The sequence below is a fragment of the Magnolia sinica genome, chromosome 5, assembly GCF_029962835.1.
Source record: "Magnolia sinica isolate HGM2019 chromosome 5, MsV1, whole genome shotgun sequence".
In the NCBI taxonomy this organism is placed as follows: domain Eukaryota; kingdom Viridiplantae; phylum Streptophyta; class Magnoliopsida; order Magnoliales; family Magnoliaceae; genus Magnolia; species Magnolia sinica.
In genome coordinates this window covers 13,052,047-13,076,963 of record NC_080577.1, presented here as the reverse complement: position 1 = coordinate 13,076,963, position 24,917 = coordinate 13,052,047, and the positions used below count along the sequence as shown (strand labels likewise).

The 24,917-nt window shown below is 39.5% G+C and overlaps 1 protein-coding gene across 1 annotated transcript in view; it reads right to left on the bottom strand.

The window, feature by feature from the left end:
* The window catches only part of LOC131246947 (uncharacterized), a 168,106-nt gene that overhangs the window by 59,599 nt on the left and 83,590 nt on the right, over positions 1–24,917 (bottom strand). The window contains exons 33-37 of the mRNA XM_058247407.1: positions 6,127–6,289; positions 3,660–3,731; positions 3,469–3,540; positions 3,216–3,287; positions 2,758–2,829 (exon numbers count right to left, since the gene is read on the bottom strand). Of these exons, the coding sequence (XP_058103390.1) occupies positions 2,758–2,829; positions 3,216–3,287; positions 3,469–3,540; positions 3,660–3,731; positions 6,127–6,289 (451 nt within the window). The remainder of the gene's footprint in view (positions 1–2,757; positions 2,830–3,215; positions 3,288–3,468; positions 3,541–3,659; positions 3,732–6,126; positions 6,290–24,917) is intronic.

Below are 24,917 nucleotides of genomic sequence, written 5' to 3'. Positions count from 1 at the left end.
TAAAGCCGAGATGTCAATAGCATCGCTACCAGTCAGGAGGAGGTCGTCAACATAGACCAGAACAATGACAATTCCGTGAGCAGTGATGCGCAAAAATAAGGATGGGTCATGACCACTTTGAGTAAAGTCAGCACCCATAACAACATCGTGAAAGCATTGGAACCATGACCGAGGTGCCTATTTGAGGCCGTACAGGGCTTTCTTTGGACGACATACCTTATTGTCAGGGATTAAAGAGCCAGGAGGAGGTTTCAAATATACGGTTTCTTGGAGATCTCCATGAAGAAAGGCATTTTTCACATCCATCTGAGCGAGTGGCCATGAGCGAACAGAAGATATAGGCAGAAGAGTATGAACAGTTTTCATCTTGGCCACGGGAGCGAAAGTCCCATCATAATCAATTCCGTATTCCTATTTGTATTCCTGAGCGACAAGTCGAGCCATGTATCGATCCAATGATCCATTAGACTTGAGCTTGACAGAATAAATTCATTTACTACCAATTAGCTGTTGGTCAGCAGGTCGAGTGACAATGTCCCACGTATGATTATCATCCAATGCTGCAAGTTCTTCTGCCATAGCCTTCTTCCAACAATCATGAGTGGCTGCCTGAGAGTATGAATTAGGAATAGAAACAGTATCCAGAGTAGCATTCATGGCAGACATAGAGCATATCAACCAATCAGGCTCTCGATGTTCACGAGCGGAATGACGTATTGAGGTAAGTTCAGGATCTGCAACAGGTATAGTAGGTTCGGGTTGAGTAATATGTGGTGGATCTGTACGTGGTCGACGTGAGTAAAGCTGCAACGGACGAGGGAGAGTACTTGAGGCAAACGGAATTTCTGGAAAGGCAGTTAGACCAGGAGAGTTTGGAGTGTGCGGAGGAGGAAGAGATGAATGAAAAGCAATGTGTTCAAGAAGAACAGCATGTCGTGAAACCCGAACACGATGAGAAACCGGATCATAACATCGAAAACCCTTCTGAGTTTCCCCAAATCCCAAGTACATACATTTGACTGATTTTGGAGATAGTTTGTTACGTTCACGTGAAGCCAAGTAGCAATAGTGGATCTGGATGGGAGCAACAGTAACAGATTTTCAACAGATCTTCAACAGATCTGGATGGGAGCAACAGATCTGGATGGGGTTGCTGGAACTCGAAGAGAACGAGCAATAGAGGTGACCGGGCGACGCTGGACGAGCAGAGGGGCGACGCTGGACGAGTAGAGGGGCGATCGGACGAGAAGGGGTGGTCGGACGAGCAGGGGGTGGTCGGATCTTCAACAGGGAACGGTCGGACGAGCAGGGGGTGGTTGGATCTGCAACAGGGGGCGGTCAGACGAGCAGGGGGTGGTTGGACGGCGCAGCAGGGGTGGCCGGACGACGCAGGGGTGGTCGGATCTGACAGGTGGTGCCGGATTTGGATCAGTGAAGCTTTGATACCATGTAAACCGAGAGGAACTGAAAGCTTTTGTGTATTTGAGACAACCCAAAGGGGTTGAATATATAGAGATTACAGCATCTATACAAGGAAAGAAATAAAATCAGAATCCTCTACCTATGGAAACCAACTATACAAGGTATGCTAGCTATACAAGGTATATTTCAGTTTGTCTAACATCTAGATCATTTATTTGGTGGGCATTGGGCTGGAAAATCTCCTCAACTGAACAATTCCCCCCATCTGAAACTGTTTCAATTGCATATGGAGCATTTACTATATTTTCTTACTATCAATTTTCATGTGAATTGTTGGATGGCTACATTGTTGTCAAAATCCTATGATTTACGATTCACAGTTTACAATTTGAGTCGAATCTTAAGAAAAACTATTTGAATCCCTTTTTATATGAATCCTACGATTTTATGATTTGAATCCTATGATTTACGATTCAAATTATACTTGTTTTCCTCTATTTTAAGCTTCACTCGGCTTTCATTTTGTGTTTTTAAATTGGTGGGGATTTTAAGAATCATTTAGTAAAAAAAATAATAATTTAGAAAAGGTAAATTATTTTATTTTGTTCTTTATAAGAGATTAAATGACATATATTCTCTTCAATGTTAAATCGTAGAGCTTTTTTTAATGGATTCTTATTTCTTAACTGGTTGAAACACCAAATTGATGTACGACTTATCTGGAATGTTTTATGAATGGTTACGATCATGTTGACTTTTATGTATTGTAGAATGATGATTAGAAATCAAAATATCTTTTTCTGTTGGTCTACAGAATCAAATGCTGCTTTTCCAATGCGATTCTACATTCTAGAAAGGCATCAAGAACAGAAATTATTGAATGATCCTTGTATATTTTTTTAGGAAAATTTCTTGAAAGACCAAAAAAAAAAGAAGGAGAAAGAGCAAAAAAAAAGAAGAAGGAGAAAGATAAGATACATTTAATTTTTAAGTAATATCATGTCATGATAGTGTTAAAGATTTTAATTTTTTCTGATTTATTTATATTTTTCATAATTTTTAGAAAATCATAAAAAAAAATCTTACAATTTGCGATTCGATACGATTCAACCCCTATTACGATTTGCGATACAATAATGATTTTGACAACATTGGATGGTTAAGATATCTGTTGGTGGAGTCCTGTGAGCATCTTCATCTAAAGAGGGACCACCAAACAGTCCCCACATGGCTGAAAGGTGGATGCCACCATACAGAATGCTGACCGGATTGATAAGTACATGCTTCTTCAGAAGCGAAATAAAAGAGAAAGAAAGGAAGGAAGGAGGTTCTTACAATCTCTCTAGGTTGGTCAGATTCCCGAGCTCTGGAGGAAGACTTCCAGAAAACTGATTGGCATCGAGGACCCTGAAATTCAATTGCCCCATAAAATCCAAGGTTCAAAACGTGGGAATATTGGGCATTTATCACGAGAAATTCATCCAGAAATACGACATAGACATTTGTATCGCAATGTGGACAAGCTATTGAAATATATCACTTTCTATCTTCCATACATTCCAATACAAACAACAATAACAGAATGTACAGTTCGATCATTCATCACCAGGAAATTTTAACAGAATTCAGTATCACAGCATCATAGACAATTTCAAAATGTATCGTATCAGAAATGTATTGGGATAAATACATACATTCGAATGAAATTTTGAACTTCGTTAAAAGGCCCGCAGAAACAGACCCAAATGAAATTATGCTGAATTTCAGGGTATCGAAGAAAGATTGAGACTTACAGACTTGTGAGAGTGGCAAGGTTTCCGAATTCCTTTGGGATTGGCCCCGACAAGCGGTTTCCAAGAACAGAGCTGCAGTAACATATGCCACCCTCAGTTAATGTTAGAAAACCAACCTTTTGATTTGCTATAATTAACCGTGAATGTGAAGGATAACAGAGCTTACACAGCTGCAGTAAAATCCACCCTCCTTTAATTTTAGAAAACTAAGCTTATGATTTGCTAAACTTAACAGGCAAGGTGGGAAGCTTACATGGTCTGCAATGATCGCATTGTGGCCCATTGTGTAGGGATTGTGCCGTTGAGGTAGTTGCGGGTAAGATCGCTGTGGATGAGAGAAAATGAAGAAGTACGAAAAAGCTTCTTTTATTAGAGGCGTAGTTTAATGAATTAATGCTGGGAGAATCTAACGTGAGCGGAGGCGTAAGCGAGAGTAATTCTTACATATCCTTGAGGTAGGGAAGCCTGGCCAGTGCTGGTGGGAGCACTCCTCTGAGATTCTGACGTTTGAGGCCTCTGCACGTAGAAAAGGAGCCCTTTCAATTTCATTCAAATTGAGAAAAGACGCCTAGTCCAGTAGTCTGCGGACTACTGAAGTGAATTCGTAATTCTCTAGTTCGGCTATGGGTTTAAATGATCGGAACCGTCCAATAGCTACCTCTCACGACAAGTACTAGGGCTGAAAGCAGGTTGGGTTGGGTTGGGTTGGTGCTCAACCCTAGCCCAAGCCAAAGTTATGGTACCTCAACTCTAACCCAACCCGACCCAACTTGGGATTGGGAATTCTCAACCCAAGCCCAACACAAGTGAGCTCCGCCGGGTTGGCCGGTTGGATACATGCTAATATTTTTATTATTATATTTCAATACACTTTTTTTTTTACTCATGATTTTATTAATTATATATGTAGTTATTTATAGTAAGGAATTTCTTTTTATTTATATATATAAACAAATAAGTTAAAATATGGAACAATTACTCTTTTAAACCTTATATTGTGTAGCACACAGTATATTTGGGAGAGAGAAATCTGACGCATCTTGTTAGCTTTGTTGTAAAAATTTACAAAATAATATAATTTCTGTAAAATATGGAATCCGAATAATGCAAATTAATCTTAAATATAGACAGGCTAAGCATTTCTGAAACGTCGTCCTTAAAGCATTATTTGTGCTTACTCAAGTGAATTGAGTATGCTGATAGGTTACAGGCAAACCACTTCTAGGATACGACGAGCTTGGTGTGGGTCTACATTCAGCAAACACGAAGGCTCACCAAATGGAACTCTGTTACACAATCTAGCAGAAATACAAAAGAAAAATCCTAGAAGAAAATAAAGAAGAAGAATATTTAAATTAGACCACTGCACTGGCCAGTTCTTTAGTTACTGGTTCAGTTGAACCGTTCTAGACCACACCGTTGGTCTGTTCTTCAAGCGGAGGTTCAATCCTTGCTGTCTTACTGGAATAACTGGAATATAGGATAGGAGTAGTTGGCTGTCTTAGTTCGTATGTGTCTGCTGGAGTGGGTTGAGAGATGGTTTGGAAACCCATCCAGACCCTCATTTTATAGGCTATGGTGGCTGCGGGTTATGGTCCAGGAAATTAAATCTCATGACCGTTTTCTAGCTGTTGGAGAAAACTAGCCGTTTTATAGCCATTTTCTGACTGTTGTGCATGGGTCATTAAGCTGTTGCATATTGACTGTTGTGAGACAGCAGTTAGCCGTTTTCTAACTGTTGGGCTAGCCATGCAGCAGTTACTGCTGGACCCTATACTAATGGCACAGCTGTTACAGATCTGCTACAACAACTCTTTTTCTAGTTCTCTATATATACTAGAGGACTCTCATTCAGTCTTCTAGTCTCCCCTTCATCCAGTCATCCACCTTAGCCACTTAGTTGCACCGCGACTCATACATGTCTCGCTCCGGTTCGCTCAAGGTCACGAAGGAGCGACCCTCTGTGACACGATGCGGATGTGCGAAGTGCGCCTTTACAACCACACTGCCTCACATGCCCACGCCCTCGCACCGAGCCCGAGCCCGAGCGCGCGGGTGTTCCAGTGCTACGCAAGGTCCATAGTCCTTGGACTATGTAAGTAAATATTATAATACTCCACTATTTTCATTTAAACTATAAAAAATTATTCTCTTTTTCTAATGTGGGACTATTCCCAAAACCCACAAAAAGGTGTTTTTTCAAATAGTTTTTATATATTATATATTATTTTTATTTTTTTAAAATATATTTTTAAAAATCAATATTTTACAAGAAGCTTGAGTCAAAAATAATGACAACGACAAATGAGATCAAGTGGCAATGAAATTTCACGTGCCTTTAACACAAACAATCCGCACTAAATTATAATTTATAAATTACTTATATATAGATCCGGTTCAAGTAGGGTCAAGTAGCTTAGAACTCAACCAAAGCCCAACTCAAGTTTTATCAGTTGGTGTCTGTACAGCCCAAGCGCTAAATCGGACCCAATGCATCCTACCCAATCCCAACCCAATGTCAGGTCGGTCGGTTTGAACCCACCCAACTTTCAGCCCTAACAATGATCATAGCCATTCCATCTGGAAAGTGTCCCTGCTCCAAAATGATCCTAGCCATTCTATCTAGGATGGATAAAATCAACAGTTTACGTTCAAGTCCATTCGAACCATATTAACATAAAAAAGATGACCATCGGTAGCCTATCCGTGGAGAGTACAAATGTGAGCGTACACGTGTGAGTAGCTCTGCGAATCTTCATGGGAGATTATTAGGATCCGCCTCGACAGTGAGGCCCATCTTGTAAACGGTTTGGATCACCGAACATGACCCAGATCCGATGGTTAAAATAGTATTCTATAAAACAAAGTAAAAATATATAAATAAATAAATAAATAAAATCAAGAAGCGTACATGCCGACGATGTGGCAGACGGTGGTGCAGTTGCATGAGACCGTGTTGTTATTTTCCTTGGTCGTACCAGGTTGGACCCAACTCGATCCTCCACTGCAAGGGTCCACGCTGAAATCCCAATCCGTTTTCACCAAAGCTCTTCCTATTTCTCTTATAGCCTCCACTAATCACATTTTTCACATGAAAACACAAGTTAGTAGCAAGAATGCTCTTAAACGAAGGTCATTAGTGCTTCCACATCGTAGTTCCAAAATAAAAGGTGATGGCATTAATTATTTTATCTAAAATATTTATAGTAAGGATAAAGGTGAATAATAGGCAAATTGAATAAAATGAGCACACATGCTTTGTTGGCTGTAGAGGCCTCGGAGAGGACAGGAGTTTGAATTTCACTGTTGGCTTTTAAGATTTATCTGCTCGTAGGCAAGTGAGCAAGCAAGTCTATGAGACAACTCAACGAGTCTTGTCGAGTTAAGATCATATCATGGTCATATGTTGGTTTTTAAGGCCTGTTTAGATACCATCAAATAAGTAGTTTTTTTTTAATAACTTATGTAAGTTGATAAGTTACTTTTCTTATTTAAATAAATTAGTTTGGTTATCCAACTTAAATAAGTAACTTTTTAGAAAAAAATAGTTATTTTCATCATTTTTATTATCATTCAACTTTCAAATATAATTTATTTTCTTCAATTTTATTAGTAACAAAGCAACTTAAGAAATCATTAAAAGAAATATGCTTTCTGTGGCCATGAATCCTTTCTAAGGTCACGTTTGTTAAATCTGAATTCTAAAGACCAAATCTGAAATCTGAAGCTTGAATCTGAAATCTGTCTGAAAATTAAGTATTGAATTTGAAACAATCTGTTCGATAATAAACATCGTAAATGTCTTATGACACATTTGCCTTTATATCCTGTTTAGAAATGTTTTACACTATAAAGAAATTATTTTTTATTAAATGAAAATAAAATTATTATATTTAATTCAAATAAACTAAAATACTTAATAGAAAACTAAAATATCATCATTCATAAGTCCCTCAATTCCCTTAGCAGGAAGATTGTCACTGTGTGTCGTGTAGGGTTAAGTACCCGTAGCAACAAAACCTTCCAATAAGGCTCACCTTGATGTTTATATGATATCCAAACCGTTTATAAGGTTATTCCCAATTGGATGAAGTGAAAACACCTAAAATATAACTTGATACAAAACTTTTATGGCTATAAAAATGCTTCAACGATGCTCACTGAAGGGTTTCAATCCCCGCTGCCTTTTGTATTGTGGTCCACTTGATAGTTCGATATGTCTTATTTTTCATCTCAAGCCTTAATACGAGCTTGCCAAATGAATGGACGGTTCGAATATAACACATACCTCATGATGGGACTCACAGAATTTGCTGATGTCAATACAATAACTATATTGTTGGGCTGAGTTACACCAGCCGATCCGCATCGTACTTGACGCGGATTAGCTACTGACAGATTGAATAGCGAGATTCGCTACCGAAGTGACGTTACCAAGTTTTGTGGGCCCACTATGATGTATGTGCTTTATATACACCGTCCATCTATTTGGAGATTTAATTGTAGGGCATGAGTTAAATAATGAGGCAGATCCAAATATGTAGTCGATCCCACCACAACAAATAGTGGGAAGATTGATGCTTATCGTTGAAACCTTCTTAAGGCTCACCGTGATTTTTATTTGAAATACAACCTGTTCACAAGTTAACAAGAAGGGAAAAAACAAATATCAGCTTCATCAAAACTTTCGGGCCTATTTAAGTTTTTAATGGTGGGTGTAAAAACTTTCGGGCCTATTTAAGTTTTTAATGGTGGGTGTCACTCTCCCCACTATTTTCTGTGTAAGGTCCACCGGAGCTTTGGATTTGACTCATTCTTTGGATCTTTACCTAAAATTATATTTCCAAATGGATGGACGGTGTGGATACAAAACGTACATCATGATGGGGTCCACATAACTTGGTGACGTCACTTCAGTAGCGAGTCTTGCTGCCGGCACGGATTAGGTACTACCCCACCTGTTGCAAGCTCGGGACAGACAGGGGCTTCGAGGGCCACTGAGGAGCCGCTGTGATTTATGAGTTTCATCCACACCGTCCATCCATATTTCCATATCATTTTCGATTTCTGAACCAAAAATAAGGCAGATCTGAGGCTCAAGTGGACCACACCATAGGAAGTAGAAGTACTAAGGATGCGCACCATTGAAACCTTCTTAGCGACTACTGTGTCGATTATTTTCCATCCAACCTATTGATATGATCATATACAGTTGGATGAAGCAATCCAAAACTTCTTTGGCCCCTAAGAAATTTTCAACTGTAGGAATTTAATTCCCCCTGTGTGGTCCATTTGGGAACCGTACATTTGTTATTTTTGGCTTCATATTCTAAAATGATATGTAAAAATGGATGGATGGTGCGGATAAAGTTTATACATCACAGTGGCGCCTCTGTTGCCCTCGGAGCCTCTGCTTGTCTCGACCTCAAAACAGGCGGGGGTAGTACCTAATTCGTGCCCGTCTCGCTACTCAACCGGATGCGGAAACAGATTGGCTACTCCCTTGCCACTAGCCAATGGCTGGTGGTCGGTGCTATGTGGGCCCCACCATGATGTATGTGTTTCATCCATGCTATCTATCTATGTTTCTAGATCATTTTATTGTATGAGACCAAAAATGAGGTATATCCCAATCTCAAGTGGACCACATTACAGGAAAACAATGTTGAATGAATGTCGACCATTAAAAACTTTTTCGGGGCCATAAAAGTTTTGGATCAAGCTGATCTTTGTTTTTTTTTTTTTTTTTTCCATTCATGTGGGTCTATATGACCTAATCAATAGATTGGATGTCAAATAAACAGTACATTGGGCCTTAGGAGAATTTTAATGGGGGATATCCAGTCACTATTGTTTTCTTGTGATGTGGTCCACTTGAGATTTATATTCCTCTCATTTTGGTATCAAACAATAAAATGATCTTTAAAAATGGATAAATGGAATGGATGAAACACATACATTATGGTGGGCTCATAGAAGTGCCCCATATCAAAAGTCAGGATGTGTATAACACAAGGGAGAAAATCTCTTTCACACGGGATAATTTTGGATTAAAAAAATAATAATCATGGAGCGCATTCTCCTTTCCCCATTAAGCTAGACCTAGGGGTGTACATCAAGTCGAACTGAGTCGAGCTGGCCTCAGCTCGACTCGGCTCGGCCACTGGCTGACCTCAACTCGAACTCAGCTCGGCTCGATCCTCGAGCCTAACTGGCTAGCTCGGCTCAATTCGATTAGCAGCTCGGGCCAGCTCGGGTTGAGTTCGAGCCAAGATTGAGCCGAGTTCACCATTGAGGCATTTACACAAACACCTGGACTACACCTTCAAAATCCCTCTGCATGTGAAACAAAAGCAATGGTTTTACGGGTATTTTATCAAACACCTTCTAAGCAACTTAAAAATCAAGAAAAAAAACCAAGAAAAAAAGGGTATTTGCTTCATGTAAATACCTTCCTTGCTACCAGCCACACTTCGTTGAGTCATTTTATCAAACACTTGGTGAGCAACATCAATGGCAAAGTAACCAAGTCACCAAACTGGTTCGATTCGAGCTGGATTCGATCCAAGTTAAGTCGAGTCAGGGCCTGTTAAAACTCGGCTCGAACTCATTTTCGAGCTAAAAAAATCAGCTCGACTCGGCTCGAACTCAGCTTCGAACCAAGTCGAATCGAGCTTTTTCAAGTCGAGTCGAGCAAGCTAACCGAGCTAGCTCGATTCGTGTACACCCCTAGCTATACTCCCATCACATATAAATTTCAACACAAAGGATTCCCATCACGGAAATTTTTCAACATAAAATGGTGAAGCGCTTTCCTTCTTATGCATTAACAAACACCACTAAACATGGAATATTTTTCAAATTCCGCGTCAAGTACAAAAATTCGGCGTTAACAAACAGGCCCTAAGTCTATGAGATTAGAAAATCATTACATGAGCGGATAAATAATCTAGTGGGCCATATATGATGATGGCCCATATCAAGGTGGCCCCACATGATAGATGATCTACATCAAATGTTTACCCCTAATGATGAATGACCCACATCCAAGGAGAGCCCCACGTAATGGGCAACCCACATTGAAGATGGGGCCCAAATGATGTGCAATTAATAATGGTGGGCCCCACATGATGTATGATCCACATCAAAGTGGGCCCCACATGATGGATAATCCACATCAAAAGTCGGCCTAACGATGAGTGGCTCATATCCAAGGCAGGTCCCATGTGATGGACAACCCACATCAAAGATGATTTCAGAGATGGGCCCACATGATGGACGATCCACATCAAAGGTGGGCTCCACATGATGGACAATGGATATTGAAGATGGGTCCCACATTATGGATGACTAACATCAAAGGTGGGCCTACCTAATGAACTGTGCACACTAAAGGTCGGCCCCAAAAGATAAATGACCCACAACTAAGGTGGGCCTGCATCATGGATGACTTATATAAAAAATGGGCCCACATAGTGAATAGTCCACATCAAAGGTTGACCCCACATGATGTATGGTAAATATTGAGGGAACCAAACACACTTTGGGAATGATAAATATATTATTTACCAAACAGATTTATCTATTAATTAAAATAAAACCAAGATAAACTATTTATAATATAAGGCCCCGTTCGTTAAATGTGAAGTCAAATGCCTAAATTTGAAATCTACAGCCTGAATATGAAATTTGAAGGCTGAATCTGAAATCTGAAGTCAAAAAACTTGTTTAATAAGTATGGTGAAAGTCTAAAAATTAAGTACTGAATTTGTTAACCAATGGCTGAAATGTTTGAAATACGTTAATTTTATGCATTTGACCCTATCTCCTGTTTGGAAACATTTTACATTATAAAGAAATTATTTTTTATTAAATGAAAATAAAATTATTTTATTTAATTCAAATAAACTAAAGTAATTAAGAGAAAATTAAAATATCATTATTCATAAAGAACAGATAAATTCCTTATGTTGCCCATGAATATTTCAAATCAGGACTTTCAATCCTCTCATTTTGGGCCCACTTGATTATTGGATCCACCTCACTTTTAGTCCTATGTTCTAAAATAAACTCACAAAATCGATGGGCAGGGTGGATTTCTCACAAACATGAAGGTGGCCCCACCTATGTTTACAGTGCAAGGAATTCTACAAGAGACAAGCCTTTCACATGAAGTTCCAATGCAAGGACTTTGGGTGGGGCCCATTGTGATGTTTGTGAGAAATTGTGATGTTTGTGAGAAATCCAACGAGTCCATTCGTTTTTCGAGCTCATTTTAGGACATTTGTCCAAAACAAAGAGTATCCAAAACTCAAGTAGGCCATATAAGATGAAAACACAAATTTCAGCTTGATTGAAAACTTCTGCGGCCCGTAGAAATTTTTAATGGTGGATGACACTCTCTCCACCGTTTTCTGTTGTGGGGTCCACTTGATCTTTGGGTATAACGTGTTATTTGGCTTATATCCTAAATTTGTATCACCAAATAGATGGACGGTGTAGATACAACACATACATCACGGTGGGTCCCACGTCACTTGGTGACGTCACTTGAGTAGCATTCTCGCTGATCAACCTGTCGGTAGCTAATCCGCGTCATTCGCAGGAAAGCTGCATCCGATCTAGACGGAAGCGGATCAGATGGTGTACCACACACCAAGTATGTTTTATATCAAACCGTCCATCCATTTTCGAAGTAGCATTCTCGCTGATCAACCTGTCGGTAGCTAATCCGCGTCATTCGCAGGAAATCCGCATCACGGAAGCGGGTTAGCTGGTGTACCGCACACCAAGTATGTTTTATATCAAACCGTCCATCCATTTTTCGAGCTCGTCTTAAGGCTTGAACCGAAAAATAAGACAGATCTAAAGATCAAGTGTACCACACTGCAAAAAGCAGTGGGGGATTGAACGTCTACCATTGAAATCCTCTTGGGGATCACAGAAGTTTTTGATCAATATGATTTTATTTTTTTTTCCTTTTCATCCAGGTATTTGTGACCTTATGAATAGATTGGATGGAAAATAAACATTATGGTGGACCCTATGAATTTTTTAACGGTGAAAATCATTATCCACGCTGATATTTTTGGTGTGGTCCATTTGAGCTTTGGATATGATTCATTTTTTGGCTAATGCCCTAAAATGATCTCGAAAAATGGATGAACGGTTTGGATATAATAAATACATCATTGTGGTCCAATGTAACTTTGATCTTGTTTGAACCGTTGGCACAACTCGAGCTCGAGGACTGTAGGCGCTCGTCTTGCCAGGACACGTATCTACTCCCCCAGCCACCACCCGTGACTGGTGGTCGGTGCTTTGTGGGCCCATCATGATGTGTGTTTCATCCATTCCGTTCATTCATTTTTACTGATCATTTTAGGGCTTCACACAAAAAATGAGAGGAATATAAATCTCAGGTGGACCACACCACAGGAAAACAATAGTGAATGGATAACTACCATTAAAATTCTCCTCAGGCCCACTGTAAAGTTCATTTGATATCCAATCTGTTGATTAGGTCATATAGGCCAGATGAAGGGAAAAAACAAAGATTATCTTGATCCAAAACTTTTATGCCCCCAAAAGGCTTTTAATGGTCGACTTGAGTTTTATTTAATTTCTATTAGTTTTTATGGTGTGGTCCACTTGAGTTTTACATGTACTTTATTTTTGGACTCAAGCTCTAGAATGATCTGAAAAAGTTGATGGATGGTGTGGATCAAACACATAAATCAAGGTGGGGCATAAACAACTTAATAGAAGAAAAAATTCCTGTAGTATCCTGAAAAGAGGTAATTTTGATAGTAATTTATATATATATATATATATATATATATATATATATATATATATATATATATATATATATATATTTCTGGAGCGCATTCCCCATTCTCCGTTAAGCCAGACTCCTGTCGCAGAAAGAATTCAATAAAATATTACGGAAAATTGCTTAGTGCTTTTCGGTTTCGGGGTTAACAAATAATTATTGATTAGGGGCATTTTTTCAATTCCGTGTTAAGGCCCCGTTTATTATTGATAAGGGGCATTTTTTTCAATTCCGTGTTAAGGCCCCGTTTGTTAAATCTTAAATCTGAAGCCAGAATCTGAAATATAAAGCCTGAATCCAAAACTTGAAGGTCAGGATCATCAGCAGAGCATGATCGTTTCTATACTTTGGTATTGAAAACATGAACGTTTCGGAACAATCTAAAGATTCAACCCAGGAATTGAAACCACCAGTACCACTCCGGAGCACGAGCACGGGTCACTGTACCCTAGCAAAAGAGTTTTCCCCCTGGTGTACGGATAGTTTTTCACCGGACCAAAAGATACCCCCGCCATTCCTTCCGGAAGCGGATTGGCTGGTGTGCGAAGACGAGCGTTGACGCTCCTCCATTTTTGAATTGTACGAACGGTTCAAAAGAGATCAAAGTTACGTAGCTCCACATTTACATATTTATTATATCCACAACGTTCATCCATATTTTCATATCATTTCATATCATTATATATATATAAAAAAAGAATCATATCTAAAGATCAACTGGACCACACCCAAAGAGCAGCCAGAAAATTGATTTCAACTGGACCACACCATAAAGAGCAGTTGAAAAATTGATTTTCACGGTTAAAAATCTTGTAGCGGCCACCATTACATTTATTTGTCATCTAATCTATTCATAAGGTCACAAATACCTGGATGAAGAGGAAAACCAAATTTCATAATGATCCAAAACTTCTATGACCCCTAAAAGGGTTTCAATGGTAGATGTTCAATCCCCCACTGCCTTTTATAGTGTGGTCCATTGATAGTTAGATCTGTCTTATTTTTCATCCCAAGTCTTAATATGAGCTCGCCAAATAGATGGACGGTTTAGATATAACACATACCTCATGATGGGACCCACAAAAGCGGTGGAAATTACACCAGGAAAAAAAAAGGAAAAAAAAAGAAGAAGAGGGCAGGCTTCCCCCCCCCACTTTTTAACATGGAAAACTTTTTCCCCCTACATTTTTCTCTAATACACATTTATATAAATATGTATATATAATCATATAAAAAAATTTCTCTCTTATTACTCATTTATTTCTTTGTTCATTTAACAAGCATATCTTCTAAATCAAAATGAGTTACTTGACATACCATATATGATTTTGAAGTAGGAGAAGCTACTTTAGCCAACCAACCTGGTTATTTTCCAAGATTCCATCAGGTCGATAGTCAAAAATCTATTTCATTTACTTCGTGGTCAATTTCAATCAGTTTGCGGTCAATTTCATTCACTTTGCGGTCAATTTCAATCAGTTCGCGGTGAATTTCATTAACTTCACGGTCAATTTCATTCACTTCGTGGTCAATTTCAATCAGTTCAAGGTGAATTTCATTCACTTTGCAGTCAATTTCATTTACTTCGCAGTCAATTTCAATTAGTTCGTGGTCAATTTCGCTAACTTTGCGGTTAATTTCATTCACTTCACGGTCAATTTTAATTAGTTCGCGGTGAATTTCATTAACTTCGCAGTCAATTTCATTCACTTCGCGGTCAATTTCAATCAGTTCGCGGTGAATTTCATTCACTTCGTGGTGAACTTCGCGGTCAATTTCAATCAGTTCGCGGTGAATTTCATTCACTTCATGGTCAATTTCAATCAGTTCACGGTGAATTTCATTAACTTCGCTGTCAATTTCAATTAGTTCGCAGTGAATTTCTATTTCAACAAGAAACAAATGCATTCAATTTTGGAGATTATCTTATTCAATTATAACATAGAGAAAGTATAGAGAAACAATCATCATTTTATTCATACTGAGTTCGTTTATATCCTTTGATTTCCCTTGATTCTAAGATAAATTACTTAAAATACAAAAATCGCAAGAGTTTGAATATCAAATTTGGATATTAAATCCAGCAGCATTTCGACTCGTGATTTGATCATCTCGTTAAGAGGAATATTGTGCGGATTCGATCATCTGATCTCTCTCTCTTGAGCTTATATCCTTATACAAAAGGAGGACTGAAGATTGCAAAGATCAAGGTAATCAAATCAGCAATTCCAACAACATATCAGCTCTTAAACATTGATGGCCGTGCAACAGCACTGTTGCGCAGGCTGGTGCAAACCCTTCTTCACTCTCTCTTCTGATACCTTCAGTCTTCTCTTCTTTCACAGAGCTCTGATCTTCTTCAAAATCTTCAACCACCATAAATGAGAGGGGGAGTTGGGTATTTATAGGCATCCACACGTGCGAACCCTTGAAAGTTGTGTCGTGGGCCCACCTTTCATCGAATTTCAACCATCCACGTCAGCATGCCCATATCTTCATCTGTGCCTGCCCGCGCAACATCCTGCACCATTTGCGCGGGATTGCGCAATACTAAGCTATTGCGCGGTCCGGCGTTAAAGGCCTTGACTTTGAAACTTAATACTGGAAGAAAGGATCTTGCGTGGACCTGTGCAAATGCTACCCTTTGCGCGGGTCAGCGTAACACCAACAATTTTTACTTTCCTTCATTCTTTTCCTTCTATTTTCATAACTTCCATCTTCTCTTTGATTCAATCTTAACCCTTTATTTTGTGCCTCAACAGATGCCCCATTGATCCTTTTTGTTCACCCTCTATTTGATGAAGAAACAGGATCAAAAAATTCTGCTAATGACCCCTTTTGCATGGGACTGCACAAAGCCCCTTAATCGGGTCTAGCCCGTCAGGTCCCGCTCTCTATATAAATACCAAGCCTACCATCATTTCTTCACTTTTCGATTTCTGTGCGGAAGCTCTACTGGTCTAACAAATCCTCGTGCAACAGCATTGCTTTGCGCGAACCCACGCAATAGGCTTTCTGTTCGAGTAAGGCCATCTCACTTAGTGTTGCGCTGTGCAATCACAGTCGTTTGCACGATACCACGCAAACACCTTGTACTTAGAAAATTCTCTCCAAATCACTGAATACTTGAAACCTTCAACTTCTTTTTTCTTCGTTGTATTTATCATCTTCAAGTTACTATGGCCCGCACCAAAAGAACTTATCGTCTTATTGAACCTTCTACCGCACAACCTTCCCACCAGGATTTTCCGAATTCGTCCTCTTCGCATGCCCCTGAACCTTCTCCTTCTCCCGATCAACCACAAAAGAAACGCACAAAGACCACTGTTAGGCGCCCTACCTATATCAAGAAGCCTGTACTCCCTACCTTCGATTTCTCAGAACGAATCTCTTCACTACCCTCTCCCATCCATAGGGTAATATCACTGTGTGAGATCGAACAACCATCGAAACACGGCCGTAACTTCGATTGGGAAGAGTGGTTGAAGACCACAACTCATTTGTTGACGATGAGTCAAAAGCCACCCATCAGAGAGGACACTCCCCCTCTATCTAAATCAAAGAAGCATCGTCGCAACAAGGCTAAGGAATTTCAAGAGAAAATTAAAGAGCACAACAAGAAGAGACTGCAGAACTCCTAGGAAGGAGTCCGAGTCATTGAGGGTATTATGAAATTTGATAACCCTCATAGATAGGGTATGATGATAATCCCTTTAAGCCTTCACTGCCACAAGTCCATTTTGAATTGCGAGCCTTCATATCAAATGGATGAGTAAAAATTAGCCTACACAGAGGTCATCAAGGGAACCAAGAATCTTGGAAGGGATCTTGCTAGCGAAGAAGCCAAGATAGCAAATTGGCGACGTCCATTCGATGATCTTCCTTACTCCCTCTCATAATCCTCACGCCCTATTTCCGACCCATTTCTATGAAACACTCCAACAGCATTTCAGGGATCGTGAATTGCTTTGGGGCAGCGAAGAGTTCAGAACCAGAGGCCTCTTAAAATCTCGTGACTACTATTCTGACTGGGCGACAACAATTTTGGCCAAACATTCCAAAGTGTTGATCAAGATTGACCTATATAATGCAATAAAGGTCACTTCTCAGCATTTCTATAGGGAGACCTCTGTCTTAAAAGACTTCCTCAATTATTAGTATCCCACAACCAACTCCTTCCATCTTCCAGTAGGCGAGATGAGCATTAGCCTCTGGGATCTTCATCGAATTGCTGGTTTCCATTGATCAAAAAATTCTATGATGAATTTGTACCCATGAACGAAGAATTGGCATTCATCTCTTCGCCCGGCCAAGTGGCCTCAATTTCGGAAATAACCATTGAACTCTTTAAGGAGATGTCTAAGTTTCCCAACATTCACAAGATCTCACCACTGCAATGGCTTGCCCATTTCACTAGGGCCCTTCGGTAATCTTCTTCTTCATAAACCAATCATTTCTATTGCATCTTTATTTCCATACTTCTCACTATATGTTCTCTTTCGATTCCTTTTCTTAGATTCAGCGGTTGCCATTCACGAGAGCTGACAAATCTCCGCAAGAAGATAACATAGTGTCCAGAATATAGCCTCGATGGAGAGCTTGCAGTTTTCCTTGTTTATTAGCTGAGTGTGGTGGTTCTTCCAAGTTCAAAATGGGTAGATGCTATTTGCCCTACAGTATTTGTTGTTGCTGGTGCCATGGAAAAATGTCACAAACATTCTCTTGCCCCTCTAGTCCTATGCTCGATTTGTAGGGCTCTCAGAGAGATAACATCTCATGTAAAGAATCTTGTTGTTGGTGCTTCTTCCGTTTATACTCCCTGGCACTATATCATGGGCTAGCTAGGTGTCTACTTTCCGTGGACTTTTGATGCTCCGGAGAAGGCATATGTTCACCCTTCACATCTCCCACTATGGTTCTTTCAAAAGAGGACTATGGTTAGAAGATCATATGATTGGGTCGTCAACACCATCTTGGACACTGATAAAATTGATTTCTTCCAGTTTTGCCTGTATCGCTACACAGAGAATACATATAAAGTAGATACCGGATCGCTTACTTCAGGAGAGAGCATTTTTCCTTTCGATTCGATCCTGTAGCCTTCCATTAAGGGAGGGAGTAGAGTTTTGGAGGGAGCCCTACTATCTGAGTCGGTTTGCTCGCCAATTTGGTTTCGACCAAACTATTCCAGAGGACAGTGGGTTAGTAATAAGGAGAATGCACAGCTACGGAACTAGCCCATATAACTGAGCAATGATATGGAAGCAGCTACTGGGTGGTCGAGTCAGATATACTTTCATAATTTCGGGTAGTAATCGCATCACTCGCGCTTCGTATGGTCACATAAGGTGATGGGTGCATCAATCATATCTTGTTAATAAATGCTTACCCATGATTGAGTCAATATGGATTTCGCAGCCAAAGCTTAAAGGCCGTAAATTTGAAGAAGGAATAGGCTTTATACCAGAGATGAGTCATGCCCCCTTTCCCTGTCACCTCTATAGGAAGATATCCGTAGATAATCCAATTTGCAAGCGAAAACCTGATAATACCCTAAAAGGATGGATGGCTCATGGGGTTGTTATGGACTTTGAAAAAGTCCCACTGGATCGTTCTGATAGAGTAGTTGAGGAGGTGGCAAAAATTCCCTCTCCTACTTGAGAAAATGTTGCTGCATCCCAAGATAATCCGGTTCTTGCTCCTTCTCCTCGACCCGTTCACCCTAGTCCATCTTCTCCCATGACGAGGTCCCTAACGTGTTCTCAAGCTTCTCCTCCTTTGCCTCAAGAAGGAGCTGTTGCCTCGGCCTCTCCAATCCCAATTGATAAGGATCTTCGACCAGGAAGCAGTAAAATTTCTCCTACTAAAGGGAAATAAGTTGTAATTGAAGACAGAAGAAGAAAAATTAGAGGAAGAAAACTCATCTTTTTCATCTGAAGCTACTTCTTCTGTTGAATATAACGCTGAAGAAGATGATGCTGATGATGATTTTGAGGAAGGAGAGGTTAACATTGATGACGAAGATGATGATGTCATTGAAGGCATTTCTACTGGAGAAGAACATCCTCCATCCACTGCTGAAGTTCTTCCCGACACTAATATTCTTGCAAAGACCCCAGCAACAATAGAGGAGGAAGATGATGAACCATTTGATTATGGAGAATATGGATATTCACTGAGTAAGAAATTTCTTGCGATCTTATCTTTTAACTTTTTTATTTACAATGGTTATTATTGTTATTTTCTTATTACTGTTATTTTTATTCTAGGTACTTATGCTGTTGACACGAGAACTGGTGATACTCCTCCTAAAGATCTTCCTCCCATTGCACCGTTACCCCCAACAAGAATCTCTTTAACTCCTTTAGTTGCACCAAAGGTGGTGGCTCGCAGGATCATCTTTCTAGTAAAGACCACTGATCTTCCAACTCCAACTACTAGGGATTCAAGCATGGAGGCTAGAGCTCCTTCCTTTGTTGATTTGTTAGGAGCTGACCCTTCTTGTATCAAGGAAATTCGATCCCATGCTATCCATATTTCTGCTACAGGTATATCTATCATTTGCTCTATTAGTATTTCTATATCCCTTAGCCTTATTCTAATTTCCTTTCCTTTTTCTTTTACAGGAACTCCTCCCCACAGTAGTACAGCAAGCTCTGATTCTGTAGCCACTGTGTCTGATCTATTATCTTTAGAAAAGGCTCCTGCACATAAATTGATTTTGATGAGAAATTCTGTATCAGCAATAGTTCATATTTTTAAAGATCCTGATCAGTGGTCGGATCTAGATGCTGCTATTGAAATCTTGGACAACACTGCAAGAATGATGAAGATTAATATTTCTATCCTACGTGATTATCTTCTCAAATTTCGCGATTCAATAATCTCTTTGGAATCAGTAGAAAATGTCACCATCGCCCCAGAGATATTAGAATATGGAAAATAACTAGCTTCTTCCAAAGAGAAGGTTTCCTTTATCACTTCTGCCATTTCTGAATTCAACCAAGAGCAATTAACTCTTCAAGAAAAGTTAAAGGCTTGTGTTGACAGCAGAACGATCATTCAAAGTTGCATTGCTATTCTGAAGGAGAAAATCTTGCAACTGGAGTTGAAAGATCATATAGAAGAATCGACCATGAAGGAGACCCAGGAGAAGCTGTGAATTAGTATTTAATCTGCCAATGCTGAGAAATTTGAATTAATCAAGAATGAAGAAATAGTTGCATCTTTGGAGAGCAAGTTAGCTGGCATTCCAGATCAAACAAAGATTATTCTTGAAGCAAGATCAAAACACATCGCAACTCAAGTTCTGTTGAAAGAAGATTTGCAGAAATATTTAGGAGTATTGGGGGTTACAGATGAACTGTAAAGAATTTATTTTGTTGTTTGTTGTTTTTTTTTTTTTTTGATCACATGTAGCTTCTTTTGATTTTCAGTATATATTAATGAAGGCATCGTGATATTTTGAGATAGTTTATCTCTTCATAAATTTTCGAATCATAATTTATTTCAAGTATGTTTATTTATGCAATTACCTAACATGATATTTAATAAAGGCTAAAGATAAAAATAACAATATATTATGATTGTTAGTATGAGATTTCCTATATGATTTTTGTTTTGATAGGCGGAACTAGATTTCGATTTAGTCAGATAGCCACATAGTTTAAGCTCTTGAGTAGTGGAGCATACAGTTTCTTAGACTCATGCGAGAGTCAGGTCTTACACGAATGGTCACTATAACTCTCTAGAGTTCACAGGACTTATCGCAGCCGGAGAGTTCATAAACCGCAATCTATCAGAGGGGCCCAATGAAGCTACTGGGGCGTGAACTCGGTGGGATTTACGCACAAGGCTGGCCACAGTAACTCTCTACAGTTCACGGGGGACACAAGTGCTACCTTTAGGTACCAAATCCAAGGTTGCCAGTCCATCAATGAGTAGACTAAAATTCATTCCTCATGAGTTACTACTGGAATCAAACCGGGAATTTAGGGGGTCTTATGCATGGTTAGCTTAAAGCACACACTGCGGCCCGCTTTTTCTTTGCCTACAAGGTCGGACCCATTCACGGGAGGGTATTTTCATCATTCGTCGTGACGCTGTCGAAAGCTCTATAGGCGGCATTGGTCTCAGGCATGATTAGCCGTTGGAGACTTTTAGTCATTGGCTTTGTTCACTGCCCGCATGGGTATGCATGTGATGTGGCTTATACGGGCTTTTTAGGGCCACTGGCTCCACACTGCTGCCCAAATAACATATATATAGTGCCGATGATGATATGTCCTATGCGTAGTTGGCCGTTGAGGGCTTGGCTAGGCTGCCTTAAATGATAAGCTACCATTGTTGTCATCAACTTTATATGTGGTCGGCTACATAGTTTATTCCACTACTAAAAATAGTGAATCGATAATTGATATTTCGTCGTTGCTGATAATGTTTTGAGAACATTTATGTTATGTTTAAAATAGTATATCAGCTTGACGATGATAGCAATTTTGATAAGATAAGCTTGTATAAGCGATTGATGATAACATCGATAATTGCTAACTTTGACGATAATCATCGACATTCGGCAATTTTGACGAAAATCATTGGCGTTTGGCAAATTTGACGAAAATCATCGACGTTTGATGAATTTGACGACGACAATCTTTGACATCAGTGGCAATCATCGACGCTTGACATGCATCATCAATGCTTGACAGTAATCATCAATGCTTGACAATCTTGATACACTTGATATATTTTGAGCAGCCTTGCTTGAAAATTTGCACCTTTTATTCATTCACATAAATAGGAATAAATGACTTTGTCTTTTGAGGGTGTTGATCTTTCTACTTGTCATGCCCCTTTTGATTAGGAAGCATTGCTTTGGGAATCTTTGTAATCAAAATCATGCCGCATCACCTCGTGCTGTTTGCCCAAGAATAGCATTGTCCCCAGTCTTGAACTAATCAGGCCTGTGTGCTCTTATCTCCTCTTTTATTTTATATACTTTCCTTATAGCGATTTCACCTTTATCAATCATTTCCTACAACTTGTTCTTCAAGTTGAAACAATTTTCTGTTCGATGTCCGAGGAAACGATGGTAATAACAATAATCACCTTCACTCATTTTCTTCATTTCACTTGGACGTTCTAGCCGCGGCAATATGATCTTTTCAGCTGCTTACAACTTGTTCAGCATAGCGAGCATATCATCTTCTCCGAATGAATATTTCTTATGAACCTTGGGCTGTACAAATTCTTTCTTCATTTTCTTGTCTATATGTTCATCCATGTTTCTTATATTAGATCTTTCTTGCTCGTCCTGTTGATTTTTCATTTTTCTTTCTTCTTCAGTCGTATCGGTTGAATTTCTCCTAAGATTCGGAATCAAGTGGTTTATACAAAAGTCAGACACTCTTGTAATAATCATTTCTAAACCGCAAGCCTCTGTATATCTGAACCTGCGAGACTTAAAGCAATACTTGGCCTTATGCATTCCAAGCATAACTTAACTTGTTCTTTTTATTCTTTCACCAATCGCAAACGTGATGCCCTCAGGATTCTCCATCAATTAATGAATTCTCCAACCGATTCATCCTCTCTTTAGCAAATAGAAGCTAAACCATGACTAACTTCTTTAGAGGATAATTCAACAAATTGTGAATCACAACGAGAACTGTTGAGCGAATCCATCGTTGTCGACCATTCTCTTGTTGCAACAACCCTCCCTTTGTCTTTTCTGATCTTCGGTGGATTTTCTACAAATGTTGGGTTCACAATCGCTTTCTTGTCTCGCTTCTCATCCTTTTCCATTACTATCTCACCTTGCTCTATCATTCTCTACAACATATCTTTTAACGTAAAATGATTTTCTATCGGATGTCCAACGTAATGATGATAGCGGCAATATCTCTTGTCCTTAGTCATTTTGACTTCTTCTGGATGCCTTGGCTGAGGTAACTGAATAGTCCTGGTAGCCAACAACTGTTCCATCATTGGTATGACGTCTTCTTTTTCAAAATCATACTCTATATGATAGTCGTTCGATCGAGTTCGCTTATCATTTACTCGATCTTTATACCGATCCGTATCTTTCCTCTTTCTTATTTCTTGTTTATTATAGAAAATATTCTCCTTTCTTTCTTGAGCAACAGTATTTACCAGCAATCTATTCGATCCTCTTCTCTTGGCTCTAGTTTGTAATGCTGGCATCTTCTTGGCCATCAATTCCAAAGCATGCACTTTCGTCGCTAATTCTCGGAAAGTTTTTATGTTAGCGCTTGTGAGTCCAAAAGCAATTCCCGGCTCCATGGAATTTAAACACATGTTTACTTGATCTTTCTCTTCTTGTAATTGTCTGCATGAAGCCCCCAAAGTCTTCCACTTGTTGATGAATTTTTCTACGGGTTCGTTCTCTCTTTGCCTGACTGAAGCCAATTCCGTAACATTAACGTCGCGTTCTGATGAAAAGAAGTTGGATATAAATGCATCCTACATCTATTCCTAGGTTCGCATCGATCCTGCGACTAGGCTGGAGTACCATCTAAATGCTTTACCAGTTAAAGAAGACCCAAATAGCCGAAGGCAATATTGCAGTACTGTAGAAAAGTTCCTCATGCTTGTAATGAAGTGCATGAGATGTTCCTCCGACGATCTGTCTCCATTGAACTTTTAAAAATCAGGATGTTTGAAATTGACTGGAAAGGGAATATCCTCCACCTCTCTTGGGTATGGAGTTCGATATTTGAATCTTCCAGCATTCTCTTGCTCTTTTTCTGTTCTAACAGCTTCTGTGACCACCTGTCTTATTTCCTCCTGGGTTATTGCTCTTACTGCAGGAGTAGACCCAAGTGATCATGCCTTCGGTGGATGAGAATCTTCTAGTTGTTGTTCTTGTTCATTCATGGCAGCCATCACTGGAGGTAATACAATCCGAGCCACTTTATGTGCTAAAGTGGCTAAAGCCTCCCGAAGACTTTTACATTCTTCCATGAGATTTCTTTGAGCTTCGGCCATTTCGGTAATGCGATCTTCGGTTATTGGCGGTGACCCTTAATCGATTCCTGCTATGCATGCAGTGGCTTCATCATTGTCTGAGGAGAGAGTCATAAGAGTAGAATCTCTAAACATGATGAGACTTATTGGGAAAGGAGCGTCATTCAGACTTTTTGTACTCTTACAAAATTCAGCCGACTGAGGTGGTCTTTACTAAGGTGTATTTTGAGATGAAGTGGGAACTGAATCATACATCGGTGATTTTCCCTTTTCTTTCCTTGTCAATTGAGTTTTCATGACAGGCAATGCTGAGAAGTCTTGGATTATCAAAGAAGGAAGAGATCTCCCTAGGTACAAAGCCGGAGGAGCGAGTTCAGGATTGTTTCTTGCCGTATTTCGCGTTACTGGTCCCCTAGCTCCCCTTGACAATGCATTCACTCTGGTGGTTGCTACGTTCTGGGTTCTCGTCTTTCGAGACGATACAACAACCCAACCATCATCCTTTTCTGGCGCCAGTGGCGATGCAGATATAACACTGGCCATAACTTACAGCTTATCGTCTTTGCTTACACGGAATTGGGGTTTGTGGACTGCAAGCTTAGTCATTGCATATTCCACCACGAATCCAGTCGCGGTGAAGTAGAAATTCACTTTCTTTATCAGGTTTGCCATTAGTTATGACTTGCAATGTTATCTTCTTACCTTCAAACAACATATAAAATTACAATTAGTATCCAGATGATGAAGTATTGTATGTTAGAGATGAAGGGGAGGATGTTCCCGTTGAGAGTCGCCATTTTGGCATCGAAAAGACGCTAAACTACAATGAAAGTTCCCGTTACTTTCTCAATGTTAATCTTCAACAAGATAAAAGTCCTCAG